Raw genomic sequence first — 12,530 nt, forward strand, 5'->3', positions numbered from 1 at the left:
ACAAACAGCACAGGTGGAGCAGCTCTTAGAATGAGGAGGTATTCGTCGAATTGATTGGCTTGTCCATTCCCCCGTCTTAAACCCCATCCACCGCCTGTGGGACGCGTTTGGAAGACTGCGTCACGTCCTCATGCATAAACGACCTCTGAACTACGCTGATGCAGGAATGGAAAGCCCTTCGACAAGGACTCCTTCCCAACCTTGTCGCTAGCGTGGGAGTTCTTTGAAGAGCACCCATTGCCATTCGTAGTCGTAACGCCCCCTATTATGAACCATGTCCAGTCATCCGTAATGTCCAGAGGATCGTCGTGAACCGCAGTGACAGCAGAGTAGCTTTTGTCCTCGTATAAAAGTCTCATTTCAATGCGACTCCTTGCGTATATATTTCTGTTACCTTCTGCACTATACTCTAGCATCTCTTTCTCAGTGCGGCCCATGTTACATCGAGCTGTATTAATTGGTCATGAAACATCATACGAAAGTCACTTATGTTTTTAAATTTTGTAGACCATTGTTGTTTTCTATGCCACGAAACGAACAGCCGCCATGTTAGATTATATATGAACAGAGCGAAAATAGCTACATCAATTTGTTGAATACCGACATACGTCACACATTTGTTTGTACACTTTACTGGCATCTGTTCATTGAAACTGACTCGGTAGTAGAGGTCGCATACGCACCGTCATTCGACGGCGCTTGACTAGGAGAAAGCTGCTTGCGAGAAAAAAAAAATACCATGAAATATAGTACATGGTAGTTCGAGTGGGGAGAAGGAAATCCAAGTTAAACGTCAGCGTCCGGCATTAGATTTCGCTGTTGTCTGTACCTTCTCTTAAAGTTAGGGAATGGAAAATTATCGATGATGGGTTTGTTGGCTGGAGATGCTGAGCTTGCTGGACTGCTTCGAATGATTTGTCAGCAGTAGGGTATGCACTGGTACTTGACTCATCGGATTTCTCCTCTTGTCATCATTATTTACAATACAGACTCCATCCTAATCTATACATGCAGCCATCATAGTCATCCACTTTAAAAGCGTCGTTGAAGAGCACTGCTGGGTATTGCTAATTTGTGTATGCTGGTTTCACATTGCTTCATTATAATTATTGGACGCGGTTTTTGTACGCAGAGTGTCATTATATTAAGAACACCTGAGTGTCTAACAAAATTCTATTCGGTACGTTCTTCATCGGCACACATATGGTAAATTCATTTCATCTGAACGGTTCTGTACAGGAAGGTGTTTGAATATCCCAGTTCTTCAAAATTATTAGTTTGTGTACATTCAGGAAAGGGAGAATTGTATATTTTATTATCTGACTCTGATCTTCACTTGTGATGCGTTGTCTGAGCGAATTGCAACCATTCTGTATCAAACAACATACATGATCAACAGTCATTGATGATGGTGACTGAATGCCAAGTATAGTGTTTGAGATGAGCAACTTCTGGAAACTGTCGCATCACCTACTATTCATGTGATTTACGATGCCTTGTTGGACAAAGCCCAGAAGTAGACACTATTTCAGCCACAGATTTGCTATTAACTCACGTGCCACCTAAATTTATCACGGTATTCCATGGTGTTACGTACAGAAGACGTCGCACTGAGTTAAGTAGTAACGCTGTGCTGTTTGTTTCAGTCGGTGATGGTGGGCGTGAACGGCAGCTTCCAGCAGGACTCGGCGCTGGAGTGGGAGCTGGTGCAGCGGAGGCTCCAGTGCGAGCAGCGCCTCGCGGCCAGCCGCAACGTCACACCTGCCGGTGAGTGCGTCGAGTGGCTTACGGCGTCCGCGACATACGCTCTTCCTCGTAGAAGCTCCAGGGAGTGTGACAAATGTGCTTCACGTGAATCCTACGTCGTCAGATCCATCGCTCGCGCTTGTAGGTGCAAGGTAAACACGGAAAGTGTTGTTTGTCACAGAGATAAATTCAGCATGAGTTCACCGACAACAAAGACCCACCCACACATAGCACATTGCATACCTACATACCCATGCGCAAGGCTTATATGTTTTATCTGCAACAATGGAGAAAAATACATTGAAACAGCTACAATACCCCAGCCCGACCCAGGTTTACGGGAGGCCTCCTGGTCATCAGGCGAGTGCCGGAATTGGAAACCCCGTCCCAGTCATTCCTAATACTGACTCCCATGGTTTCACATGAACATGCTGAGATATTTGAAACAAAAATGGACACATGAAAAAGAAAAGGAAAAACAGACTGCCACGGTCCTACGAGTCGAGAACGGTAGTCGTAACAGGAACTGAGTGGGTGCTGAACAAAAAGGAACATGTTCTAGCTAATGCCTATGATGTGCTCATAAACAAAATGAAAATTGAGGTGAAGGTATGTGCAGTTAGCAAATATACTGGGTATCTTAATCGCAAATTATCGTACATCTGTTTTAGAGACGAATGAGCTGGCTCTGAGCACTATGGAACTTAACTTCTGAGGTCATCAGTCCCCTAGAACTTAGAACTACTTAAACCTAACTAACCTAAGGACATCACACGCATCCATGCCCGAGGCAGGATTCGCACCTGCGACCGTAGCGGTCGCGCGGTTCTAGACTGTAGCGCCTAGAACCGCTCGGTCACTCAGGCCGGCGATGAATGAGCTATCTATCTCGGTAATAGAATAGATAAAGAAGGTACCTCACAAGTCTTTATGTAATAGTGAACTGCTGATAACGTGAATAAATAAGAGTATAAACTTAAAAAGCAGAAATTTATAAAATGTTATGATAGGACCTATGGATTTGTGTGAAGCCTGAATACAGGAGAAGGCAGTAACGAAACGAATATATCGATGTATATACATGAGATCACACTATGATTTTTATGTATCATGACGTTGTATTTGAAATGGTTCATACTTCCGAACACTGCCTCAAAGAATATCTTTGATAACCTCTTCGCCTTAATTTTACGGCACGCTGTATTACAATTAAGTGTTTCTTTTTCTCAGGCGAACCAGGTCACTGTTATAACAGCTGTGTGCCGTTTTGAGCGTATCATATCATATTAGAACTAGTTTTATTTTATTAAATTACGTTCAGGTGAGACACGTGTGCCAGAGATAACAAATGTACCACAAGTACTGACATCTCCTGTGGCTGGTGACTGCTGCACGGGAAGTACAGCATCCATCATCACTCTCTCATTTAACTGTGAGTGTCGTCTTAGTGGTAGTGCGAGGTGCCCCGTACACAGGAGATAAGGACCAGAGAGAACTCAAAGCATTACACTCCCAACCAAAAAGTTTGTGGTATTTTCCGCCCTTGAAACTGAAACTGAGCTAGTGAGATTCATTACGACTGTTGGAAAATCTCCAGTGTCCCGTGTCAAGGAGATTCAAACGTATGGCGGCCCCCCTGCGGGTCCAGGGTAAGAATAGGCCAGAGGTATTCCTGCCTGTCGTAAGAGGCAACTAAAAGGAGTTTCAACCGTTTCGGCCTTCCATGTGATGGTCCCCCTTGGGGTTTGACCTCCATTTTCCAAAATTCTATAGAAGTTCGAGCCTTTTGGGGAAGGACGCCTTATGTGGTGTACCACTGGTCCTCAGTGCACTAAGACCTTGGCACTCAGCATTGTACTGGCGTTGTAACCATACCCACTACTCCTCAAATTGGGCCTGAACGCCTGATGGGTTGTACAAGTTACGCCCATAGTGCGTCCCCATCTGCACCTACGATCATGATGGACTTTACATGGCACCCGAAATCCAGCATGGTAGCCAGCCCGTTGTGGTGGGGTCGTCATGTACCCTCTAGGTTGTAGCCCCCTGACAACACAGGGATCGTGCTGCCGATACCTGAGCTGCACCCTCCCCATGTCGGCCAAGGAGTAGATACCCGTCTCCTTGGGGCATCAGGACTCCCGGCAACGGTCATCCTGCCATGTGGCCCTTTCTGAGGCTGGGTGGCGCCTATGGGGAGAGCCCCTGGTCGGAGTGGGTGGTATCGGGGCGGACGTTTCGCAGATGAAACGTCAACACGTATCAGGTCGCTCTGCAGCCGAGTCTTTCAAAAGGAAAGGTACTGTCTCTGGTTCTGGTTCTCCTGCCCTTTCCCCCTTGGCCACTCCCTGGGAGGAGGGACAGGCCCGCCGGCTTGGGGCGAAGTACTTCCCCCGCTATTTGGTCTGTTCTCGAACCGATGGGGGGACGTTCGCCCCCACCAAGCCCATGTTCTTTATTCAGCACATTGAGGACAACTTCGGGGAAATCGAGGCTCTCAGCAAGATGCGTTCGGGGTCCGTTCTTATAAAGACCACCTCCGCCACACAGTCGGCGGCGCTCCAGGCGTGCGACCGCCTAGGGGACATCCCAGTGTCCATTGTCCCGCATCTGGCACTGAATAGGACGCAGGGGGTTATTTTTCATCGGGACCTCCTGCTGCAATCTGATGAGGAGCTCAGGGGACAACGTGGAGCGCCGAGGCGTGCATTGCATCTGGCCAGTACATCGCGGCCCCAAAGACCGTCGCATCGGCACCGGGGCCTTTATCCTCGCCTTCGAGGGGGACGTTCTCCCAGAGAAGGTAAAGGTGATGTGCTACCGGTGCGACGTGCGCCCTTACGTCCCGCCTCCTATGCGCTGTTTTCGGTGTTTGCGCTTTGGGCACATGTCACGGTGTGAGGCTGAGCCCCTTTGTGGCGATTGTGGACGCCCTCTTTGTGAGGAACGTACATGCACCCCACCACCTCGGTGCATTAATTGTCCTGGCATCCACTTGCCTAGATCCTCAGACTGCCCCGCATATCAGAAGGAGAAGAAGATACAAGAACTCAAAACTTTGGATCGTCTCTCTTATTCTGAGGCCAGGAAGAAGTATGACCGCCTCCATCCCATGCCGTTGACCACATCGTTTGCCTCAGTTGTGTCCACTCCTTCCGCGGTATCCTCACCCCTATCCTGTCCCCCCTCTGCCTCCTCCCCCAATCCGGGGTCTCTGCCTCCGCCTCCCAAATCCCTCCCTTCCAAATCCTCCTTCCCTGTGGCCCCCGCCCCCTCTGCCCCGGGGGCCACCCTTCCTCCTCCTCCCCCCCCCCCCGCCGCCTGAGAAGCGATCCTCTTCTCAGGCGTCCATCGGGGAAACGTTCCGGACACCAGCTTCCGAGGTCCGGCGTTCCAAAACGTACCCCACGCGTGAGGACCTTCTTTGGGTCCAGCCCACCATCCCTGTGCCTCCTCGGACTTCCAAGAAGGCCTCCAAAAAGAAGTCTCTATCCCCCTCCCCGCCCCAGCGCGTTTCGTCTGACGCTCCATCCGCGAGTCGCTGCTCCCGGCTGTCCTCAGTTTCGCCGGGACGCTCTGCTGCCAGGCGCTCAGCTGGCCTCTCGTTGGCAAATGCAAATGATGCTGCCCCTCCTACACCACCAGGGACAGCGGCCGCAGCTGGCGACGACTCGATGGAACAGGATCCGCCTCCCGCCAGTTGTAGCGTTGTTCCCTCGAAACCTGGCCCTCCGTGGCCGTCGAGGTGACCAGCTCTTCCCCCGTCTCGTTCCCCCTCTTTTTTGACTAGCGATGGCCTTGTTACATTGGAACATAAGAGGTATTCGATCTAATTGGGAGGAATTACAACTGCTCCTCCGCCTGCACTGTCCGCTTGTCCTTGGTCTCCAGGAAACCAAGTTGTGCCCGACTGACCGTATTGCCTTTACCCACTATACCTCGGAGCGGTATGACCTCACCCCTGTGGACGGTATCCCAGCTCATGGTGGGGTCATGTTGCTCGTTCAGGACGATGTCTATTACCATCCCATTCCATTGACCACCCCACTCCAAGCAATAGCTGTCCGTATTACTCTTTCTGCTTTTACTTTTTCAGTTTGTACCATCTACACTCCATCGTCATCCGCTGTTAGTCGGGCTGACATGATGCACCTGATTGTTCAGCTTCCCCCGCCGTTTTTATTGTTTGGCGACTTCAATGCCCATCATCCCCTTTGGGGCTCTCCTGCATCCTGTCAACGAGGCTCACTCTTGGCGGATTTCTTCAACCATCTCAATCTTGTCTGCCTCAATACTGGCGCCCCGACTTTCCTCTCGGACTCTACTCATACCTACTCCCACTTGTACCTCTCCATCTGTTCTACCACACTTGCCCGTCGGTTCGAGTGGTATGTCCTTTCTGACACCCATTCGAGCGACCACTTCCCCTGTGTCGTTCGTCTCCTGTACCACACCCCATCCCCACGTCATTCGAGCTGGAACATACCGAAAGCTGACTGGGGACTTTACTCCTCCCTGGCGATCTTTCCGGACCACGATTTTCTCAGTTGTGACAGTCAGGTCGACTACCTCATGGCTGATATCATCAATGCTGCCGAACGTTCCATTCCTCATACTACCTCTTCTTCACGTAGCGTTTCTGTCCCCTGGTGGAACGAGGCTTGTAGAGACGCTATCCGTGCTCGTCGACGTGCTTTACGCACCTTTCGCCGCCATCCTACGTTGGCGAATTGTATTGGATACAAACGACTCCGAGCGCAATGCCGTAGAGTCATCAAAGACAGCAAAAAAGCTTGTTGGGCCTCTTTCACCAGCTCCTTCAACAGTTTTACTCCCTCTTCTGTCGTATGGGGTGGCCTGCGCTGGCTGTCGGGCATTAACCCCACTCCTCGGTACCTGGCCTGACCTCAGGTAATGAGGTCCTTGTTGATCCTGTGGCTGTCTCCAACGCCTTTGGCCGGTTTCTCGCGGAGGTTTCAAGCTCTGCCCATTACCACCCTGCCTTCCTTCCCAGGAAAGAGGCAGAAGAGGCTCGGCGACCTTCCTTCCACTCGCTGAATCTGGAAACTTATAATGCCCCGTTTACTATCCGGGAACTGGAACGTGCGCTTGCACTGCCCCGGTTCTCTGCTCCGGGGCCAGATGCCATTCACGTTCAGATGCTGCCACACCTTTCTCCGGCGGGCAAATGCTTCCTTCTTCGTACCTACAATCACGTCTGGACCGAAGGTCAGGTCCCCATGCGTTGGCGTGACACTGTCGTTGTTCCTATACCCAAACCCGGTATGGATAGACACCTTCCTTCTATTTACCGCCCCATTCCTCTTACAAGCTGTGTCTGTAAGGTGTGGAGCGCATGGTTAATGCTCGGTTAGTCTGAATTCTTGAATTTCGACGGCTACTTACCAATGTCCAACGCGGCTTTCGTCGCCGCCGCTCCGCTGTTGACCACCTTGTGACCTTGTCGACATTCATCATGAACAACTTTTTGCGAAGGCGCCAAACGATACCCGTGTTCTTCGATTTGGAGATGGCTTATGATACCTGTTGGAGAGGAGGTATCCTCCGCACTATGCACAGGTGGGGCCTACGTGGTCGCCTGCCCCTTTTTATTGATTCCTTTTTAACGGATCGAAAGTTTAGGGTACGTGTGGGTTCCGTATTGTCCGACGTCTTCCTCCAGGAGAACGGAGTGCCTCAGGGCTCCGTCTTGAGCGTAGCCCTTTTGGCCATCGCGATCAATCCTATTATGGATTGCATTCCACCTAATGTCTCAGGCTCTCTCTTTGTCGATGACTTCGCAATCTACAGCAGTGCCCAGAGAACATGCCTCCTGGAGCGCTGCCTTCAGCGTTGTCTAGACAGCCTATACTCATGGAGCGTGGCAAATGGCTTCCGGTTCTCTGAAGAGAAGACTGTTTGTATCAACTTTTGGCGATATAAAGCGCTCCTTCCGCCATCCTTTCATCTCGGTCCCGTTGTTCTCCCATTCGTGGGTGGAAGCAACTAAGTTTCTGGGGCTCACGTTGGACAGGAAACTGTGTTGGTCTCCGCATATCTCTTATTTGGCGGATCGCACTGTCCTGCTTTGCTTGTATCGGTCCATAGTCAGATCGAAGCTGGATTATGGGAGCTTCGTTTACTCGTCTGCTCGGCCATCCCTCTTACGCCGTCTCAACTCCATCTACCATGGGGGGTTACGTCTTGCGACCAGAGCCTTCTACACTAGTCCTGTCGAGAGTCTTTATGCTGAAGCTGCCGAATTACCATTGACCTACTGGTGCGACGTACTGCTGTGTCGGTATGCCTGCCGGCTGTTGTCTATGCCCGACCACCCCTCTTACCAGTCCTTCTTCGCCGATTCTCTCGACCGTCAGTACAGGTTGTATGTGTCTGCCCTGCTGCCCCCCGGAGTCCGCTTCCGTCGCCTGCTTCGATAATTGGATTTTGCCCTCCCTACCACCTTCAGAGAGGGTGAGAGCCCGACACCGCCTTGGCTCCAGGTTCCGGTTCACATTTATCTCGACCTCAGATCACTCCCGAAGGAGGGTACTCCGGCTGCAGTGTATTGCTCACGGTTTGTCGATTTTCGTGCTCGACTTGCCGGTCACACCTTTATTTACACCGATGGCTCCAAAACTGACGATGGTGTCGGCTGTGCCTTTGTCGTCGGGGCCGCCACCTTTAAATACCGGCTCCTCGACCAATGTTCCCGCTTTACGGCCGAGCTTTTTGCTCTCCATCAGGCCGTTCAGTATGCCCGCCACCACCGCCATTCATCGTATGTACTCTGCTCTGACTCACTCAGTGCTCTTCAGAGCCTTGGAGCTCCCTATCCGGTCCATCCCTTGGTTCAACGGATACAGCAGTCCCTCCATTCTTTCGCTGATAATGGTTCTCCTGTCAGCTTTCTGTGGGTTCCCAGGCATGTAGGAGTGCCTGGGAATGAGGCTGCGGATGGTTGCAGCCAAGGCTGCAGTCCTCCTGCCTCGGTCAGCCTCCCATTGTCCCCCATCATCTGACGTTCGTGGGGATGTTTGTAAGAGGCTTGTGTCGTTGTGGTGGGATGCTTGGTCATCCCTCCAAGGAAACAAGCTCTGGGCAGTAAAATCGCTCCCAACTCCTTTGACAACCTCCTCCCTACCATCTCGGCGAGAGGAGGTCCTTCTGACCAGGTTGCGGATTGGGCATTGCCGGTTTAGCCACCGCTACCTGCTCTCCGGTGACCCAGCCCCGCAGTGCCCTTGTGGTCAGGCATTAACAGTGCACCATGTTTTATTGTCGTGTCCCCGCTTTAGTCAATCTCGTGTTATCCTGTCCCTGCCATCTACTTTACCGGATATTTTAGCTGATGACGCTCGAGCAGCTGCTCGTGTTCTGCGTTTTATAACTTTGACTGGCTTGTCCAAAGACATCTAACCTTTTCACTTATTTTATCTGCATCTTTGTCAGGTCTTTCTGGTGTCCCCCCTCCCCTTGAGTTTTACTAGATTCCATGTGCTCTAGCAACAGTGACTGGGCGCTTATGACCTCAGTGGTTGAGCGCCCTTAAACCCCACAAAAAAAAAGTATGGCGGGTAATAACACCGGTTGTAGAAATGGCAGAAAGGGACGGGATCACCTTGAAAACTCATTGCATATGCCTGCAGGCTGTTTCGGCTGACATTCAGAGAGCAGGGTGCAATCAACTGCAGATTGTAGAGTATGTTGGGACTACAGACCCCTTTCGTCAAGCTCCGATCTCATACCCCTTAATTCCAGCGACTGACGAAGGACTTCTAGAAGACCGGCGATGCTCACGAAGTTTCAGCGAGGTTCGCAGCAGGCATCATTGCTCCCAGATGATATCATGGCCACGTGAATAAAATGGAAACTCTCATCCGAAGTAGCTCGCTGTGTGTGTGTCAGGTGCACAATAGAGGTTTTCTAAATTAGGCCATTCACTGTCCGGTCCAGACGATGATAGTTGTGTACGATACAAAGCACTGTCATCCAGGGTCGAGAGTATTAAAGCCCCATTGATCAACTACCGAAAAAGTAGCAACGGAGGATCAGAGTTTGAATCGCTCCTTAAAAGCAGGAGAATTCACGTAATACTATGTGCACAAAGCTCGTTAAAGTCCGAAACTGACAGCACTGTGATTTTCAGAGTCAAATCTACACAGAAAGGCTAGGTTAATGCTAAATTGAGGTGTTGTATTTGTCACCGTAGACAGAAAATTCAAATACACCGAGTTAGAAATTGAAACTGCATGTGGACATAAACGTACAACTGGATCTTGCTGTCGACCAATAGAATCATCCCCAGATGTAATCGAAAATTTTACATAAAACCTCGGTCCGTTAGCATCCATGTTAGCCAACCATACCGTCATCATCAGAAGAGGATTTAAACATTCTACAATCAATTGTGATAATTACAGTTTTATAAGTGATGAGAGTGATAAGAATTTCTGGGAAACAATACTAAATGCCTTTCGTGAAAATTACCCAGAACAGACAGTTCGGAAGCCTGTTCGTGATGGAAATGTATTTGATGTAATGACAAGAAATAGACCTGTCTGTTTTGAGGACGACCACTACGAGGTGCGGCTAGAAAAAAACCGGACTGATTCTGGAAAAAACATTTATTTACAATTATTTACAGTTTCATGTTATCTCCTTCAATGTACTCTCCTCCTCGGTCTCTACACCGCTCCATACGAATTTTCCACTGTTCATAGCAATGCTGCAGATCATTTTCGGTCAGTCCATACATAACCTCCGTCGCTTTTTCTTTTACTGCTTCAACAGTCTCAAATCTAGTTCCTTTCAAAGCTGACTTGACTTTAGGGAAAAGAAAAAAGTCACAGGGGGCCAAATCAGGTGAGTAGGGTGGATGATCTAAGATGGGAATGTTGTGTTTTGCCAAAAACGTCTTCACTGACAACGCACTGTGAGCTGGGGCATTGTCTTGGTGAAGGATCCATTACTTTTTTCTCCACAAATCGTTCCGTTTTCTCCGTACTCGCTCATGTAGGGTAGCCAGGACGCTAATGTAGTAATGCTGATTCACTGTTTGTCCCTCTGGTACCCAATCAATGTGCACAATCCCTTTGATGTCAAAAAAACAATCATCATTGCCTTGAATTTCGATTTTGACATTCGTGCTTTTTTTTGTTGTGGAGAACCAGGAGTTTTCCAATGCATCGATTGGCGTTTAGTTTCGGGATCGTAAGTGAAAAACCACGATTCATCGCAAGTAATAACATTTTGTAAGAAGGTGGGATCACTTTCAGTGTTTTACAGGATGTCAGAACAAATCATTCTTCGGCGAGCCTTCTGTTCAATTGTGAGACACTTTGGAACCATTTTTGAACACACTTTGTTCATGTTGAAACTTTCATGAAGAATCTGCCTAACACTTTCCTTGTCAACTCCTGTTAACTCAGACACTGCTCTGATTGTTAAACGGCGATCTTGTCGAACAAGTTTACCGATTTTTTCAATGTTTGCATCAGTTTTTGCTGACAATGGTCTGCCAGTGCGAGTGTCATCACTGGTGTCTTCGCGGCCATCTTTAAATCGTTTAAACCACTCAAACACTTGTGTTCGCGATAAACAATCATCGCCGTACACTTGTTGTAACATTACAAACGTTTCACTTGCAGATTTTCCTAGTTTGAAACAAAATTTGATGTTAACACGCTGTTCTTTCTGTACACTCAACATTTTCCGACGCACAGACAAAACGTCAACTACTTAAAACAGACGCCACGGGCAGACTGAGTGCAGGAGGCAGATGAAACTCGAGCAGTAGGCGGAGCGAGAGTCACGTGACAGGCCACACGACTTTCAGCCTTATTGCATTCGTTTTATTGTTTCATCAGTACTAGTCCGGTTTTTTTCTAGACACACCTCGTATGATACTGGTATCAGTGACCGTGAGGTAGTTATAGCAACAAAGATTACTGAGGTACAATGGGATACTAAAACAATTAGAAACATTTATATGCCAGCAATCTAGAGAAAGTAGGAGAATTATTATTTCTCAGTAAAGAACCTGAAACACGTATTTGATGGGTAGAAACATGCAGAAAATCAGTGACTCATTTTTAAGAGAATAATTGACCATCAACTGCATAGACACGAGTCTAGTAGAACAGTTCATGAGAGGAATCACCATCCATGGTAAACATTCGCTGGAGGAACTTCTAAAAGAAGTTAAGAGAGCAACGCTTGGACCCTAGAGCAACTAAGCAGAATATTATCGAAATATCTCTCATAAAACTCAAAGAAATTCTAGTCACATGTAGAGACTGTTAGTGGTTCCAAATTAAGTGTCCAGTCACTCATTGATGACACAGAAACTGAAACTGAGGGTAGCAAAGCGATAACAGAAATAGCTAAAATTAAACTCCAGGGCCCGTTCGAATATCTACCAGATTATATACAGAAGCTTCAGCTGGGAAAAATCTTCCTTTTAATCATAACATATCGCAGATCCGTAGAACTGTGTCCAATAGTTGGAAGAAAGTCCAGGGCTGAAAGATCTATAAGAAACGTAGCAGCTCTACTGAGAACAATCGTCAAGTACCCTTGACATCCATCTGTTCTAGAAACTTAGAACATATTATAAGCTGAAATGAAATGTGATACCTCAAAATAACGATCTCTTCCAAGCTAGCCAGCTTGGATTCCGAAAATAATGGCCATATGAAACGCAACAAACGCTTTTCTAAGATGACGCCATGGCTCAAGGCAGTAGATGCAGTACTTCATGACTTCCGAAAAGCAAATCACTC

The 12,530-nt window shown here is 48.6% G+C and overlaps 1 protein-coding gene across 1 annotated transcript in view; it reads left to right on the forward strand.

Annotated features, from left to right (window-relative positions):
- Positions 1-12,530, forward strand: part of LOC124606958 (calcitonin gene-related peptide type 1 receptor-like) — a 753,290-nt gene that overhangs the window by 478,586 nt on the left and 262,174 nt on the right. The window contains exon 3 of the mRNA XM_047139096.1: positions 1,647-1,767. Coding sequence (XP_046995052.1) covers positions 1,647-1,767 — 121 coding nt within the window. The remainder of the gene's footprint in view (positions 1-1,646; positions 1,768-12,530) is intronic.

The sequence above is a fragment of the Schistocerca americana genome, chromosome 3, assembly GCF_021461395.2.
Source record: "Schistocerca americana isolate TAMUIC-IGC-003095 chromosome 3, iqSchAmer2.1, whole genome shotgun sequence".
Taxonomy (NCBI): domain Eukaryota; kingdom Metazoa; phylum Arthropoda; class Insecta; order Orthoptera; family Acrididae; genus Schistocerca; species Schistocerca americana.